The sequence below is a fragment of the Vanellus vanellus genome, assembly GCF_965231255.1.
Source record: "Vanellus vanellus genome assembly, chromosome: 1".
Lineage (NCBI taxonomy): Eukaryota > Metazoa > Chordata > Aves > Charadriiformes > Charadriidae > Vanellus > Vanellus vanellus.
The window spans coordinates 120335888-120354413 of record NC_138905.1 but is presented as its reverse complement, the minus strand read 5'-3'; the positions used below and the strand labels follow the sequence as shown (position 1 = coordinate 120354413).

General features: G+C 41.0%; 1 protein-coding gene across 1 annotated transcript in view; it reads right to left on the bottom strand.

The window, feature by feature from the left end:
• Positions 1-18526, bottom strand: part of SIM2 (SIM bHLH transcription factor 2) — a 60723-nt gene that overhangs the window by 2486 nt on the left and 39711 nt on the right. Inside the window, exons 7-10 of the mRNA XM_082493722.1 lie at positions 16964-17070; positions 10849-10996; positions 8793-8961; positions 7248-7656 (exon numbers count right to left, since the gene is read on the bottom strand). Coding sequence (XP_082349848.1) covers positions 7248-7656; positions 8793-8961; positions 10849-10996; positions 16964-17070 — 833 coding nt within the window. The remainder of the gene's footprint in view (positions 1-7247; positions 7657-8792; positions 8962-10848; positions 10997-16963; positions 17071-18526) is intronic.

Below are 18526 nucleotides of genomic sequence, written 5' to 3'. Positions count from 1 at the left end.
ATTAACACCAGAATTTAAACCGGAATCTGGATGCAATTTCTTCTTGATCAACCCACCACCTTCCTAGAAACAACTACCTTTCAATTTATTCTTTTTAATTTCCATGTATATATTTTGTACCAAGAAGTATATGCAGTCCTAAGTAAACAGAATGCTCATCAGCTGTTGAAAAATGGCCTCTTAGATCACAAATCAAAACAGGGATTCAGCCACATGCTTGACTATTACTTGGAAATTTTACCAATGTAATTATACTTCTAAATCCACGTTTGGCATTTTTATGTGAAATAACTATACATGCTGAGAGCTACTCACATAGAACTAATATGGTGTAACTGATCTGGTATACTGGGTTTGGCGTTTTTTCCCACTTGAGACATCCACAGAAGCAATGGGTTCATTCTCCCACTGCAGCATGAAGTAAAGTTACTTTAGGTCTCTACTCTAATCTCTGAAGAAAAGATTGTCCTTTTCCACACTTTAGAGCCCACACTTGTAAGAAGCTGAAGCATCACAGCAACCAGTTGGCCCCATCTTATCTTCATTTTTATGATCTCAAATTCTGCTGGGCTGATGGCTGCCTTCTCACTACCAAGAAGTAATTTGCATACTTGGGAGATTTACAGGATATTATCTATTTTATTCTGTCCTGTTTCTCAAAGATGGTTTTCATCTCTTTTGTTGAGGAAGAAGGTAAGCATCTGGTTAATTGTTTGCAGGCTTCCATTAAAGTTGTCAGCACATTCGTGGAGTTAGACCAGACAGTTAAGCAAGTCATGTCTGTAGTGCAACAGAGCACAGTCGGTTTTGTTTGCTCGCATTCAGAACAGTTACTGGAGCTAGACGTAAATCTGCTTTTGTCTTCCTTTGCAGACAAAAACCCAAGGATGCCCTGGGACAGACTTCTCCTGTGGAGTTTTTCATACAGAAGTTAACAGAAAGCTGACTGGCTGCTTTGTGTTGCTGGAGAAGGGCAGCACCCCAGGATTGCTTCCACCCATCTGGCATGGGGGCAGTTGCCAGAGTACCTGCCTCAGCAGGTGCACGGGGATCCCATGCTTTCCACACTTCTCCAGCGCTGAAAACACTTTACAGTCATTGAAGTCAGTGCATTAATTTGGGATGCTTTTCAGGCCATTCTTCTGCCAGACCAACTCAGCTATGCTAAGTGAGGTAGATACACTGCACGTCTAAGGTTGTATATCATACCGGAGTGATAGCAGCTTTCTAGAAGTCCCTTTATACTTTCTTACACTGCCTCTGTTCCTAGCAGCCTACAACTGCAACAGTGAACTCAGTCCTTCAGGCATCATGTCTGTTAATCCTTGCCAAGCAGCTCTGCTTTACTACCTTGCGCGTTGGGTACAGCTCAGGCAAGTTGAGGGAAAAGCTGGAGATAAGACCCTCATCACCTGGCAGCCTGCTCAGAACTCAGCATCCAATGGTCCAAGTGGGACAGGAAGGCTACTTTAGCAGGTATTGGTCTTTGTTTAAAACATATCAAGTCTAGTTGTAGTTGTGGTATACTAGAGCGATCTTTCCCCTGTTAAAAGCAGTGCTGCAGTGAGGTGCATTCTCTCCTCACCTTTACATAGTGCAGTCAAAGATCAGATGGTGCTCAATGGACGAAGATGCTTGCAGAAAAGGTATTTCATTCACAAACATTAATAGGTAGAGCTGCTCCTTGTTCTCTTATTTCCCCTGTCTATTTCAGTAAAAATGAAAGAAAGGCATCTTAGAAAAGTCTTAAAGCAAATAGAGATTGGTACTCAGCGTTGCTCTTCATGCAGGGTTTTGCATCCTGTCTGTGAAAAACCTTGTCCATTTTTAGACCACAGCTGAAGCCTTCTTCATGCATGCTTTGCCTTGCATAATTTTTCTTGGGCTTTCTGATCTACACTAATCTTGGAAGAGTGTGCTTCTGACAGTTACTACATGCTCTGAAAAGACAATATGCCAACACTTGAATGCTGACATGTAGCCCATGATGTTTCAGTATGTTTCCTATTCCTTTGTATAAGAAGACCATCAGAGAAGAGGAGCAATTACTTGATCGCTCTGAGGTTTGCTAGAGACCAATGAGCAGAGCCACTGTACTGCTCAGGTCACGCATTCCTGTGTCACAAAAGAGTGCTGATAGTCCTCTGTGTCAAACAAGGCAAAGTTATAATACTTAATACTATCTGTGCCCATGAAAAAGACATTTTTTTAGATTAGCTCAATATCTGTGCTGTGTCCTGGTCTGAACCCTAACTGCAAATCACCTGAGGCATGGGCTGATGTTGTAATTACCATGTTCTCCAAAAACGTGATCTTCAAGACCCCTTTGCCTCTAGTGGAATACACTTTTCAAAGGTGACATATATTTCTCAGGAAACCTGAGAATATTGACCTCAGGAAAAAAAAGGAAGGTTTACATTCTCTGGAAAAGGGGGTTGGCAACTTATGAGGACTATCAAGATATAACAAAGCTATGTAGGGGGAAAATTAGAAGGGCCAAAGCTCAATCAGAACTCAGCTTGGCCACTGCAGTTAAAGACAATAAGAGATTCTTTGAGTATATCAATAGAAAAAGGAAGACTAGGGAAAATGTCGGCCCACTGGTGAATGAGACAGGTGCCCTAGTGGTGGAAGACACAGAGAAGGCAGAGTTACTGAATGCCTTCTTTTCTTCGGTCTTCACTGCTAAAGCTGTCCCCTCATGAATCCCATACTCTGAAGGCAAAGGGGAAGGTCTGGAGAGAGGAAGATTTTCCCTCAGTTGAGGAGGACGGGGTCAGAGACCACTTGGCCAAGCTGGACATTCATAAGTTCATGGGCCCTGATGGCATGCACCCACGAGTGCTGAGAGAGCTGGCGGATGTTATTGCTAGACCACTCTCCATCATCTTTGAATGGTCATGGAGAACAGGAGAGGTGCCTGAGGACTGGAGGAAGGCTGACATCACTCCAATCTTCAAAAAAGGCAAGGAGGAGGACCCAGGGAACTACAGACCGGTTAGTCTCACCTCTGTCCCTGGGAAGGTAATGGAGCGACTCATTCTGGATGTCATCTCCAAACACATTGAGGAACAGGAAGTTATTGGAAGTGGTCAGCATGGATTTACCAAGGGTAAATCGTGCTTGACCAATCTGATAGCTTTCTATGATGTTATAACTGGTTGGCTGGATGAGGGGAGAGTCGTAGATGTCATCTACCTTGACTTTAGCAAGGCTTTTGACACTGTCTCCCATAACATCCTCATTAGGAAGCTGAGGAAGTATGGGCTAGATGAGGTGACAGTGAGGTGGATTGAGAGTTGGCTGCAGGACAGAACTCAGAGGGTTGTGATCAGCGGCACAGAGTCTAGTTGGAGGCCTGTAACCAGTGGTGTCCCCCAGGGGTCAATACTTGGTCCAATTTTGTTTAATATATTCATTAATGACCTGGATGAGGGGACAGAGTGTATCCTCAGCAAGTTTGCTGATGATACCAAACTGGGTGGGGTGGCTGACACCCCAGAGGGCCGTGCTGCCATCCAGTGTGACCTGGACAGGCTGGAGAGCTGGGCAGAGAAGAACCTAATGAGGTTCAACAAAAGCAAGTGCAAGGTCCTGCACCTGGGGAGGAAGAATGCTAGGCACCAGTATAGGTTAGGGGCGGACCTGCTGGGAAGGATCTGGGAGTCATGGTAGGCAGTAAATTATCCATGGCCCAGCAATGTGCCCTTGTTGCCAAAAAGGCCAATGGAATCCTGGGCTGCATAGGGAAGAGTGTGGCCAGTAGGTCGAGGGAGGTCATTCTCCCCCTCTACTCTGCACTGGTGAGGCCACAGCTGAAATACTGTGTCCAGTTTTGGGCTCCCCAGTTCAAGAGGGACAGGGAACTGCTGGAGCGAGTCCAGCGAAGGGCAACTAAGATGATTAAGGGCTTGGAGCATCTCCCTTATGAGGATAGGCTGAGAGAGCTGGGACTCTTTAGCCTGGAGAAGAGAAGGTTGAGGGGAGACCTTATTATGGCATACAAGTGTCTAAAGGGTGGGTTGAAGGAGGAAGGAGCCAGGCTCTTTTCAATGGTTCCCAGTGACAGGACGAGGGGTAATGGGCACAAGTTAGAACACAGGAAGTTCCGTTCAAATACATGGAAACACTTCTTTACGGTGAGGGTGACAGAGCACTGGCACAGGCTGCCCAGGGGGGTTGTGGAGTCCCCTTCTCTGGAGATTGTCAAGCCCCGCCTGGATGCAGTCCTGAGTAATGTGCTCTAGGCAATCCTGCTTTAGCAGGGGAGTTGGACTAGATGATCTCTAGAGGTCCCTTCCAACTCTGAAAATTCCGTGATTCTTCCAGTAGTCACAGGCTAAAGAAGACAGACCAGAGGTTTTTCACAGATTTTCCTAGTATTCTTCATAATTTCCTGAGTTTCAGCATGATTAGGGACACTAAGCTTCACATAGATAGTACAGAATAGCCAACAGTGTAACTGACGAGAAGTGGGTACTGTGGTACCCACAGTAGTAATGTATCCATTCAAGAGTACAAAGGAAATGTCCCTGACTAAGAAGATGGTTGCCTTCTCTGAAGTGAGTTTCGTTTCTGATGACTAGGCCAGCTGGAAAAAAGTGGAAGAAGCTTCAAAACCAGATTCTGAGACAGTAGCATCTGATTTGCAGGCAGTTTTATCTGCTACGTGCTTTTCCAGAGCTTTGATGGCTTGGCATGATCATCTTAAAATCTCTGATCTCTCCAAAAGAAACTATTTTCCATAGAGAAAAATGTCTCTGGCCTACGGCATTTTTGGCAGATGCCTCTATGGATGTGATGTGGAATAGCCCTAGCATCCAACCCGGTTGCCAGATGTCATATTTGGCATTGTTTTTGTATTGAAGATAATGACACTAAGCAGATCCTCTCTGCTTTGAAGCTTACTGGCTGTCAGTTTTTCAGTGAACCACTGGAAAAAGCAGCAGTTTACAATGTAAGGAAGATCAGATGCCCCTTTCAATTCAAAGCAAAAAGTCACTTCCAAAGGTTCAGCTTTCTCTTCTGCCCCCAGCCTCAGAAAAAGTGCAACAGGGCTAATTCTACCTCAGGAGGAAACAAACTCTGGAACAGTTAGATATAAATCCTCTTTGCAGTGGAGGGTCTGGTTTTCTTTCCCCTCTTTTAACCCTGTGTATGAACTCAAGCAATGATCTCTGGTCAGGCCCGAGCTTGGCCTTATTTTTTTTCCTTCCTAAATAGTAAAGTTTTAAGTGCTTTTGCAGAGAATTAATTGTACCAAGACAGTTTTCGTCAAATGCCCAATAGCTAAACATCCAGTAAAATACACCTGTGCTAAAAAGAGAATGACATATTCCAGCTTAAGCAACAAAATCTCAAGTAGAAGTAGAACCAGAAGTAGGAACTGCTGGTATCACAGCTCCATTTTCCTGTTCATGAGGAAATGGTGAAGGTATGCATGCATGATAAAATTGAAAAATACCAGCAGTTGCTTGCAGGTTTTTGTTGGGATTCTTTTTCCCCTAACACTCTTAACAGCATTCCTGCAGAATCCTTCTGACTAAATCTATTTGCTAGGAGTTATCTTCCCATATCAACTGACTGATGGTAAATTACTTGTTTGCTGCTGTGCTCACTGGACTTTTCTGGCAAATTTTATGGCCACGATCAATTTTACAGACTGTTTTCGGAACCAACTGTTCTTTCCACACCCATTGTCAGTGTATCTGATGGCACCCGTTGACCAGATCTACTTTCTCTGTCAGTTTCATGGCATCTGCTAGTCTGGAAGTAGAGAAGAAAAACTGGGCACACTTCTGTACACCTAGAATAGCTTTGTTTCTGCAGACTTACTGGGGGTAATTTACTTCAGTCCTCAAAATATGAAGGTATATGAAGCTTTTTTTTTTTTTCTTTTCCACAAAGATACAACATCTTTAGAAAGGACAAAACTGTTTCTTATTTTTGGTCTGAAGATGCTCCTTTTCACATCCGGTCCACAACAGCAACAAAAGGAAACCAGTACATTAGAGGAGCATGAGCTCAGAAGAAGCATTTAACCTACACTAGGCTGTAAGAAGAACTTCAGTCTTGCTCATTTTCAACCTAAACACAGAACAGTAAAATAAAATGCTACAGTCAGCTAGGTGAGGTCAATCAGCTAGGTGAGGTCAAATGGTCCTGGGAAGGACAAAACCCTGGGCAGAAGTTATTTGCTTCTCTGTGGGAGACACATTCAGTGTCTAATACCGTCTTCCATCTGATGTAGCAAGCTCAGCTTTTAACATCTGCAGATATTCCCTTCAGATCTAGGATATCTAAAGCCATGTCCCCAAGTGAATAAATGCTTGTTTCTGTAGTCAAGATTCTTGAGCCTGTCTTTTCTAGCTTTTTTTTTTTTTTTTTTAATTTCCACTATGGATTCCTCCATCACGTCCTTAATGAAGCTAGAAGAAGAGTGTTTCCATCTAACATTATAACAGTATGTCAACCAGTCACTCCACATCAGTGATTTTTAACTAAAGTGTTGTGTGCAGATAAATATAAGGTATATGAGATCTAAGGATTAGAGTGTATCTTGAGCTTGTTTATTTAGTTACTTTATAGCTTCACAAGGTTATTTCTTATAGGTTGCCACCTCAGAGAAGTCAATGTCTTCAGTGCTTCCTTCAATGTATTTGACCTGACCATCTATATAGAGAGATGATTCAGTTAATCAGGGAGGAACACTGAAGACATTTTCAAATAAAGCAGAAGACAGTGCATTTCATTTACTCATTTGCTGTGGTAACTGTAAGGTAAAGACATTCAGAATGGCTTCATACTCAGAAAGGACAACCTTCAATTTTGATGGAAATAGATCACGTTTATTTTAATTTCTCTGTGTGAACTGAAGTACATTCGTTTCTTTCTGACTTCAGCAATGACTTACCTGAGCAATTCCACTAAATAACTCTGATAGTGCAAAACATGAAGTAAATGGTGCCAGCATTAAAGGAGGTGGTATCCCTGGCCTGTTCTAAAAGTGATCCTGGTGAATACATTTTTGCACCTGATGCTTTGATAATATTCCTAACCAAGTGCTGATGGTAATGTGAAGCAGGATGAACATATAAATACTATAAACACAGTGGTTGTTACACTTCACTGTTTCTGACTTTCCGTGTTTCCTAAACATCTTCTAATTCCTGTTTTCAAACTACAAATCTTTCCCAGACACCCCGCAGCTTTCTTTTCCTTTTTTTTTTTTTTTAAGTGACACCCACCTTCATAACTCTGTGCAAGATTATGTCGGATGATGTTCACTGGCTGATCAGGAAGATTTTTGGATGGTGACTGGCTGTTGGGTACCAGGGAGTTGGTATAATGCCACTGGCATTCTCCATTTGTCTGCAGCGTACTCAAGAAAAATCGAGCCACTTCACAGGGTGCTCCTTGAGACTGCCCAAACTTTGAAGGCAACATTTGCTTTTTGCTACTGAAGACGTGAGAATCTACAGGGAAGTGTCCATAATGGTAAGAGAAAGGCAAGCTATATGACGGGGCATATAAAAGTTCACTGTTTTCTGAATGGAAGTTTTGTTCTTGAATGGTGGCAGCGTTCACTGCAGGGCTGGATCGCCAGTTTCCCACCTGGCTGCATTCCAGTTTGTCTGTTTGGAATGAGCTGTATTGCTGGGGGAAAGAAAAAAAAAAAGAGGGGGGAAGAGAGTTATATGACTAACTTTCGTATGAAACCGTGTAACATATCATACAGGCACCCAAATGTGGGCCTCCTTGAACTGCAGTCTCACTGGCTAAAGGGACTGGCTTACCAGTGCATTTAAAGTTCCTTGTCTTTATGGTAACTTTACCTTCATTTTACGTGGGAACAAAAACCTATTTTGTCATCCTAATGTTGAGGGTTTATTTGACAATTTTGCCAGTTGGATTTTAGCTAGTAAGTGTAGGCAGTTGTAAATATCAGAGAGCAGAAGTTTGTTGCAAAGCACTGGAAGTCACTGATACATGGAGTAGCAGACCATGACTATGATTTTGTATATGTTGGCATATCCAGCTTTAGAATGGTAGGAACACAAAATCTGTCCTTTGCATCAGCCTCTATCACAATGATTTTCTCTTCCCACTCTCTCTCACCTTCCTCTCCAGACTACAAATTCTTTTTGGACTCTCACTGTTTTGAATGCTATCTGCGTTTGCTGCTGTTTTAAGGTAATAGTAGCCCCTTCCGGCAATATTCATTGCAAAGTCTCAGAATGTCTCATGGTGGGTGTCAGTCTCACCACATCTAGTTTTATGGACAATCTCCATAGTTTCCTCACACTTCTGGTTCTAGCCAACCCAGTGACAGTCAGAGGTATTCCAAATCCCACTCCAGTGCTCTGTTTGCTGGGATTCATTCTTATGACGCATTCTCCAGCATAAGGAAACTGCTAATACCTATGCGACATTAAGAACTCTGCATAACAGTGAAAGATGCATTCTACACGAGCGCAAATTTTCACAACACAGCTATTCTTAATACACGTTTTTCTTCTTTTTACCAAGAAAGCACATTGGTTTTGAAGTACTTTACATACTCCAAATCCAAAAGTTTTTGTGTTTGGATCCCTCACCAGAGTTGGTTAGTACTATTTGTCCTGCCCACCCCAAGAATGAAAGGGTCTAATTGTATTCCAGCCTACAAGGGAGTTCCTGCAGCAGGGCATACTATAGTCAGTTTTGCAGTAAGTTCACTTCTGGATGATCTCTATCCTGTCCAAAGCACCCTACCACAACAATTGGTAAGTAAATATTGCAGAAAAAGTTACCTGTTGTGGGTAAGGTGTTGTTCTGAGTTTTGCCTTCATTTTATTACTTTTGGGTTTTACTATTTTCCTTGTTTCCTGCGAGGTAGATACTGAGTTTCTGCATGAAAACTGTGACTTAGAAATGGTAACCTGGTCCAGTGACAACTGAAGTTCCTTATACTCAATATCTCTGCAAAAGAACAGTCCAATAAATTACATACTCAAACATACCACACAAATCCAAAATAGCTCCTTTGAAAATACATGTTAGCTTTCACAATATTTTTATTTTCATTCTTCCAAGATTGTCACTGAGTCTGCCATGCAAGGCTGGGCATGTCAGCAGGCAGTGAATTTTATCATCTGACTCGGTCCCCATGCAAGTCTATCACAAACATTCCACTGAGAAACACATTAATGTCTTTGTACTAAGTGTCCCCACTCTCTGAACCTAAGCAGTGCCAACTTCTTCTCAACCATCTGTGGCACCCTGCAGTTTGGAATCACAGCCATGTCAGCTGACAGAAAGACACAGATCAATTCATCTGTCTCCTCCTCAGTCAGGAATTGGTCTCTGCTCTGACTCTCACAATTAGCCCTGAGGAGAGGAAAAGGAGCAATGTTCCACTCCTGTCAACACAATGTGCTTGTAACTAGACCACAGGAGCTGCAGTATTGTTTTTCTGACAGTCTCTAGACTTTCATTTCTGCTCTGTTCTGTTCAGTTTTATCTGCTCCACAGACAGGGCAGATTTTTGTACAAAAGAGGCTAAAAACCAAATCAAGAACAGACCGTGGATTATATTTTAAAACATTAATTGATGCAGTTCTGATGATTAAAGGGTCTCCCCTGGTTTTGTCAGTAGCAACAGTGGAGCATATTTTTGAAAGGATAACTAGAAAAAAGCCCCAAAACTATTTCTCTCAATTTCTGTCTAGAACTCATTTCTATCGCTTTTTGATGGTGAATAACCTGGAAGTAAATTCAACATATGCTGTTATATGTGTGGCACAGTGTCCTCCTTTTTACTCAAATCACTTGCCCCAGCTAATGGGAGTCAAGCAGGTTGCATGGCTGAGCCTTTCCCTCATGGTGCTGGCTCTCACATCTGTACAGGAATGAAGGCAGCATTAGCCAGTGTGTCTAGGGCTGAGTACCAACTTCAAGTAGTTTAAGAAAACACCCTATGGTTTCTCAACTCATACGCTTTAACTCCCCAAAGTCAGTATCGGAGACAACATTGTAATATGCAAACACACATGATCCTACCACACACATCATGTATACACAACTTACTTTCAAGCCGCATAGGAAACGGGCCAGTCTAGACAAAAGAAAAAAGTGTCTATTCCTTGATTTTTTTAGACTATTCAACACAAAGGGTGTCCTTTTTTAGTTTTCCCCCACATAGAGTCTCTTCAGTCACAGTCTGTTTCACTATTACTTATCCCTCTTGTTCAATATAGATTTCTGTCTCTCTCAGGTTTATATTAAGATAGAAATTTTGTAGCACTGTCATGACTTGAACTAGAATTCATAAACTGCAGGTCCAAACCACTGTACATTCACCAGCTGAGTGGGAGCTACTTGCCATTGTGAGACTAGTTTTGCCCCGAGTGTCTGTGCAACCCAAGGCAAGTAAGGGAATCCTCAGTGATTCACCTCTCCCTGAAAGGAGTAATGCTTCCTACCATGTCTCTGTCTCCCAGAACCGACACTGTGACCTCTGCTGGGCAGCAGTAGATTTCACTGTGCCTGGACAGCCCTAGCATAGTTCTGATGCCAATTACAGAACTGGGATTCACGTCTAACACAAATGGCTACAAGTGGTATTACATTCAAGCAAGTGGTGTACAAGGTTATCTTCAGGAATACTAGCTCTTTTTGGCCCAACATAACTAAAAGAGGAGAATATGAGGAAAGAAAAGTGGCTGTAACATGCAAGCACAGAACGATACTGGAAGACACAAGCAAAGCAGACTTAAAGGATTTAATGAGTAATGAATCAATTACCGATAACATGCAAAATGAATCAATTACTTATAACACATAATGGTACAAAGTATTTTGACTTACGTAAGGACATAATTGACACTCACTATGCAGTGAGGCCGTGATGAACGGCTGTTATGCACAATAGTAGCGTAGCTCTGTAGCCAAACCCAACCTCCATGCTTGGACAGTAGTCGATAGTACTTGGTTGTGACTTGGCCTTTCACCAACACTGTGAATACAATAAAAAAAAAGCATTTCACTTTGCTTGGACTTGTGACCACTTCCTGGAGAGATTTATTTGCAAAGTGGGGACTTTTCTCTCTTCTCCTCCTCCTCCCTTAAGGCTCCTCCTTCTCCCACCAAACTTTAAATAGCTCCCCTGCAAAGGTATCTGTCCTGCCCCTTTACGTGGTTTCACAAGGTCACATTATTGTCTACAAATAGTAAGTTGCAAACTATTTAAGTTTGTCTTCCTTCTTTTCCAGTTCACCCTGCTCTCTTATGCTTAACACTCTGCAAAAACACTTACTGTTTCTCATCTAACTGAAAAAAGAGAAGTTCAAGGCAGCAAAAGTATTTTGAAAAGGACACAACAGCATTTTTCCAGTGTATTTGGGAGCACTATTGTCATTCATAGCTTGATAGATTGTTGTGTATTTTGCAATGTATTTTATGCTATGATACTTTTTCCTCTGTAAGCAGTACATTTTGAAGGTGGATTTAAAAGGGGAAAATTAAAATGCTATTTGGTTCTTAAGCACACAAATAAAGCCAAGGCCAGAGAGGTGAATCAGTTATCTGATAGATTTCACTCGAAATGTAATCCTCTGTACACCAGTTTCGATTCTCTGTGAACAAAGATGCTTTGGCATAAGGTTACGCTATAATAGGAGTTGTGCAGCATCTCTAAATATTTAATCTAGCCACAGATATTTCTGGTTCAGTGCCAAGCATTTATCTAATGATTCACTAGAAGATCATGCCCAGTCTTCAAAAGTGGTTCTTCTCCTGTGTGACCCTGGAGCATTCCTCTAGGAACTCCATCTTCTTACTCTTCTATACAATCAGTTATTTATTTTAAATTAGGAAATAAGGGACTGCGCTTGCTACACAAACTATGTTAAAAAAAAAGTGATCAATAACAGCAATACCATTGTATAATACATGATTAAGACATGAAATTACTGTGTGGTAATGTAGGGCTTGTACTACACTGAACTTAGTAGCAAAGCTCACTGTAATTTTGTTCTCTCATTTTAAATGCTTGCTGCAGAAGCAGATACACAATAAGGAAATCAAACAACAGCTTTCTTTTTCAGCCAACTCTAGTAGAGCAAGTGACCACTTGAAATGAAAATATATGGCCTTATAATCAGTATTGATAAAAGATTTTTCTGACAGGGAGGGCACCCAATGTTAAATTGGGAATTAAGGAGTGCATAACCTTGGGGCGTTTGTTTACTGTTTGGTAATTAACTATCAGTCATCACTGGAGCTAGCTTATTTTTGTTCAGTTGTTACTTGAGGTAGTAGGGGTTTGTAATTTCAATAGTAATCAGAGACTGCAATAATGTGAATAGCCCAATGTAAGACTGACAGAAATAGAAAAGCAAGAGTTCTTGTTCTTGCTAAAATGTCCTCTAAGTCTGTAGCATGCAGATCATCTCTCTGGACTGCTTACTCTCCTAGCCATCTGTGCACATCACAACATATTTAAACTTTTCTTCAAATCCAGTTAATCTCCCTAAGAAAATCAGGCTTTTACAAAATGGCTATAGATAACTGTTTCTGGAAGTGTCAGTTCTCCTTCCATTACAGGGTTGTTTAGCCTGGAGAAGAGGAGGCTGAGGGGAGACCTTATCACTCTCTACAACTACCTGAAAGGAGGTTTTAGAGAGATGGGAGCTGGCCTCTTCTCCCTGGCGACAAGTGATAGGACGAGAGGAAACGGGTTCAAGTTATGTCAGGGCAGGTTTAGATTGGATATTAGGAAGCATTTTTTCACTGAAAGGGTTATTAAACATTGGAATAAGCTGCCCAGAGAGGTGGTGGATTCACCATCCCTGGAGGTGTTTAAGAAAAGGGTAGATGAGCTGCTTAGGGACATGGTTTAGGAGTGGTGGTGTTTTTATCAGGGTAGGTTAATGGTTGGACTTGATGATCTTAAAGGTCCCTTCCAACCTCACTGATTCTATGATTCTATGATTCCATTTGTTCAGAAGGCAATAAGATAAATAACAACATCTCGCAGGACATTCAAAAACCCATCCTTGCTGACACCAAGCCACTACTATTTAGAGTTTGAAGTCTCTCTTAGACATCAGCTTTTTGCCTCATACTTGCTGGTGTCCTTTTTCATGCCTGCATTTCTACATGGAATATTCTATGGGGTGGAGGTGTGCATGTGTACAGATATTTAAGAAAATAATGAGGAATATGTGTGTAAGTATGTAAACACACCTACAAAATATAAAGTCATGTGTACTCTTAAAGTGCAATATATCACTCTAAGGTAAAGGTCTTGTAGCTGCTACTCAAAGATTCAGTGTAACAATGCCAAATAAGTCTGTTATAAAAATATTTGTTAGTAATCAGCTATATGCCATGGGATAACTGTTTCTTGGGGTTCTATAATCCAAATGGTCCAGTTTTAGGAAATGATGCTTACATTTTGGCCTAGATCATCTAACAGATATTTTTTGTAATGTGATCTAGGCTTTTCAGAGCTAAGTCTTTGTGCTAGTTTAATGGTCAAGTTTTCCTTGTATTCAAAATGCCTTGCTACTCCGTCTTCCAAAATAGAAATTAATGCTGCAATGGATCACTAGCTATAACAAAGCTCTTTCATGTGCTTTGGGACTAGTTTTAACTTTGTCTCACTGATTATTTTTTTTTAAATCCCCATTTTAGTTCTCCAGTTAAGACAGTACTTTAAAAGATGTGAAAACCACTGAGGACTATAGTGTTCAGCTTTCCTTCCTAATTATATGGGTAAACCAATATTTCTCCTGGGACAGGAGAGAACTCCATGTCTCCTGCATTTTTAGCAATCTGGAGAAAGTCTGACCTTGGCTAGGGGACAGTAGCTGCGCTTCCGATACAGTAAATGAGGTCAATTTCCATTTGGCTCTGTGTTAAATTACCCCGTTTGATGCTGATTGGAAAACCTCAGAAATGGGAGTGAGGTAAATCCACTACCAAGACAATCTGTGCAAGCTCAGACTTCTTGGTGGCCTCTGCTGCAATCAAATGGGGAGGATTCAGTGGCTTTAGCCTTGGCTCTTAGATGTGCCATTTGTAACTGGGTGTTCCGCTGTTGTGGTTCCCTCCTGGTTTAGCAGGCAAGCTGAAAAAGGCATTGGGCTGGCTGGGCTGGCCCTTCTGGTCTGTCATAGACTATATTGCTATTTTAAAAGGCTCCAGCAGGCTCACAGGCATGTGGCTGGGAGTTCCTAGCCTGCACTTAAGGATCCACTAAGAGAAATGGACTTCTTGGTTCCTCACTTGCAGCAGTTATTGTTTTAGCTTCCCTGGCACACACAACCTGGCATGTCATCGTTCCAGCCCTCAAGCAGCATGGTCAGTGGATGGTGCCCTAGCAAACACTACAATTCTTTTGCCCTCTTAAAAACTCATGCAGCTCTGATGGAAGGTTTGTTTGCTGGGGGAGCAAAAGTAGACTCAATGCCACAGGCAGTGTAAACTGCACTCTGCTATAAGGTTCTATAAATATATAGGTTGACTTCCAGGAAGCATCAGAACAGTTTGGTGATGACATCAGCTGGATCTGGGGCTTGCCTCACCAAGGCACAGAGATGTGACTCTTGTAAAATTTATGTAGGAAGAGCAACTTTACAACATGTGGGATGCACAAAATCCTCCTCACAGAGAGACAATGGTACAAATGAAGTGATTTCTCTGAGGCCAGAAAAATATTTTGTCTATACTGGAACAGAGGAATATTTTTTCTGTGCTGGAACAGCTTCTCTATCCCATCTTCTAGAATGCAAGATCCTCAGACAGGGAGTCGTTATTTGTGTGGCCACATTTACTCAATTGCAGAGCAAACTCTGTGTGTATTGTCGGTGCTATAAAAATAAATAACACTAGTTCAAATGCCAGAAGCTTTTTCATATAGCTGGAAGCTAATAAAATCCTGTTTAAAACAGGGAACTGTTTGCTGCCAGCATACCTTAGGAAAATACTCACATCTACATTTTCCTCATAGTCTGATGTTCTTGTTATATCCCTTCTAGCTTGTTCCCCTCACTGTTTCCTTTGTTTTGTTCTCTGTGTTGCCTAACTTAAAGATCAGTTGGTTTAGGTCTTCAGTTTGGGAATTTTTTTTTCCTCTTTGAAAAGGCAATTGGCTACCCTAGTTTAAGGTTGGCTTTTTTCTTTTTCCTTTTTTTTTTAATACCCTTATTAGGTGTAACATGTTTCTCTCCAGATTTCTTCATCAGATGACACTTAATCATCAAATCGCTTTCTAGAATGGTACGTCAAACTTGCCAGCCTTTTATTGTTCATGTTCCTGAGACATTTACTGATGGATGGTGGGGGAGTTATGACAGTGCTCCCCAGAGAAATTTTGTACACTTTACATCTGTTTTAATAATTCCTATTACTTGATATTCTGACTGTGATTCTACGCTGTTCCCACTGTTGCCCAAGCATTAGCCATTATTTTTTGCTTCTTAGCATTTATTTGCTTTGAAACTTTCATAAATTTCTATGCATATGTCTCGCATTTTTCTCCTGTTTTTAAACTTTACAATAATTTATCTTTGTAATTCAGATACAGTATCTAAACAACTGCTTTTAGTTATTCTGTTTGGTTGAGGGTTTTTTTTTCTTAGGGGGGAGGTGTGTGTGGGGGGTGTTCATTCAGTAAACATGCTGTGTCTCTTCATTTAAAACTCCAGTCATACATAGATCAAATTGGCAGCCAAAGCACAAGTCTTCTACCATGCACACAGAATTATCTATTGCTCTGCTCTAAAATGGAAAACTCTTTTCCAGAGATGATTGTGGCTATAATGGAATCTTCTCTATACTCATTGACATAGGTATTTCAAATAGTCTTGTGAAAATAACGAGTGATATGTTGTACAGGTCAACAGTCACATCCAGATACAGATGTTAACTCTACAAAGAGAATGCCTCCAACAGGACATTAGCATGTATCTATTCTAGTTTTTTAGTTTGTAATGGCCCAGAGTATTCAATAGTATTTTGGTAAATATGAACTTGCTGTAAAGATCAGTTTCTGCTTTCCCAGGTGTAGCACGCACTTCCAGCAACTGCATTTGGCACTTGGAATTTCATCACTGACTTGCCAAATACAGTTTCATCCTCCTTTATATTCCGATCCTCATGAACAGCACATATTAAGGTGAAGAACTGACTACTTTCCCCTTTCAGGTAGCCTAAGAGAAGGATTTGACTCTGGCTGCTTTCAGCCCACAGGAGCAATCTGGAAAAAAAATCACTGACATTGGTTTTTGGATGTCATTTTTGCATCATATGGGCTGTGGCAGACTAAGCCAAATCCAGAATTCAGCTATTCCCTCAATTTGCTTCACAAATTAATGTGCTACTGAATGAACTACTTCTCAAATCCAGATGTTTGAAGATATGATTAGTGTCTCTGTTGGCAGATGGGGAATTATTAAATGTGTAATTTTTTTCCCTGACACTCCGTTCTCCAAACCTCATCCACATGCTATTAATGAACATTCATCTAAGGATTCTTTGGGTTTGCATTCACTTCAAACATGGGATGATTATTACTAACATATTTCAGAGGAATTGGGAGCTGTTGCATAATTTTTCTTTTAACAACAGAGGCTAGTAAAGTTCAGATTTTCCCCTCTCACTCAATTGCTCTTTTGGATTTTTTTTCCTTCAAGAGTTCAACACCCAGAATCAAATCCAAATTTTCAAAAGAGCCTAGATCCTTTAAGTAGAAAGATAAAAGTGGCCAGATTATTTTTTTTTTTCAGAAGCACAGCATATTGAATATCTAACTTATTTGCAGAACTAATGGTTTCCTTAAGTGATAGCCAAGCACTTTTGAAAATCTAGCTCCAATCAAGATTTGGAAAGTTTTCTCTACTTTCCAGCATAGCGGCTGTTGTCTGCAAAACTTCTCACTCTACTTAATAAATTTCAGTCTAGCATTCTTTTTACTTACGCAGATGATGAGCATATCGTAAATGGAACACATCACAGCCATGAACATGGTGGTAGAGGGTTTTTTCTATCAGATCTTGGGGCTCATATCCAGTTAATTCAGTCACCCTGGAAAGGAAAGAGTCCATAATAAGCAAAACCTCTAGGAACATTGAGTTTCATTAACCTAACATTTGATTGTGCCAACAAATCAGGTGCCTAAAAACTGCTGGACAAAATGTTAGTTTTGGAAACAGAGTCCTCATCTTTATAAGAAAATAAACCCTCTCAACCCAGCCAAAGCAAGGTGCTGCTATTCCCTGGCCAGCCTCACACACAGGCAGGAAAAAGAGTTATTTCACTTATTGCCACTTTGGGCTTTTGCCACTGCCATGCATGATCCTTTGCACAAAGATCCATTTGAGGAGCCATTCACAAAACAATAAAACTGCTCTTGTGGACTGCTGACACATTTTCATTTGCTTTTGCAAAGATACAAGTGTAGCATGTATGTCAGTCCATAGAAGCTGTGATCATGGTCTATAAATAAATTCAGGCTAAAGCCTAACAGAAGAAGGAAGCAAGATCTTATTCCAGTTAAAAATGTGGAAAGACAAGGAGCTATGAAGATCACAAACTAAGAAAAGGAACGCTGAATCTAGACTTCAGAAAAACATCCTCACATGATGAGAAGTAGAATAATAGACCAAATTTGAAACACCAGCATCTCTGCAGATGTTAAAGAATCAAGCTACACTGGTCAGACTTACACTGGGTCAGACCTGAAGAATCAAACTTCATGGCTCAAAATGGACTTTTGTTTATTTAGCAATGTTTCCTGAGAACAGAAAATCCTTAAAGTACATTGTGCAACTCAGCCATAATGTGGCTTGTTTACCTAGTGTTGCTGGGGGTGTTTTATGCTGTCCTGGGATTTCTTCACCTAAAAAGGCAGAACAGAGGCACCATCCAAAGGCATGTCTACATTAACAAGCAATACAGTCCATTAGCAGGCAATCTGTAGAGTACAATTGTTACTGCTGAGGATCTACTTCTGCAGCAGCAGGAGCACCTGCATATTTTAATTTCAGGACTTTTACTTGGGACTAGCTCTAGTCTAGGCCTGTGGACTGAAAGCTTTATAATATTTGGAATGCTTTAGACATGCTCTTGGAGGTTGTCTTCCAGTTTAGGTTTGTCTGGAGGGAAGGCAGTTCACCTGCTTAAGGCCTCTTCATGACACAAACTGCGGTGCAATGAGTGGGGACGGTCAGAACATTCACTAAGGAGGGTAGACTGTATCAGAGAATAACAGTAGTCTCTACAGAAATGAATACAGGGATGTCAAACAACATGTGTCATTGGGGGCTGCAGATAATGTAAACTTTGATTACTTTTTTTTTCTTTAGTAAATATTATGCATCTTCTTTATTCTTACTCTAATGCTAAGCAAACACGTGGACCCCACAGAGACTTCACATTCTACTTGAGAGAGAGCACTCGGGGATGCAATTCTTCTGAATAAAATCAGAAAATAAAGAAAAATGCCTTTATGGTGTGATTTATTATAAATACAGTACAAATA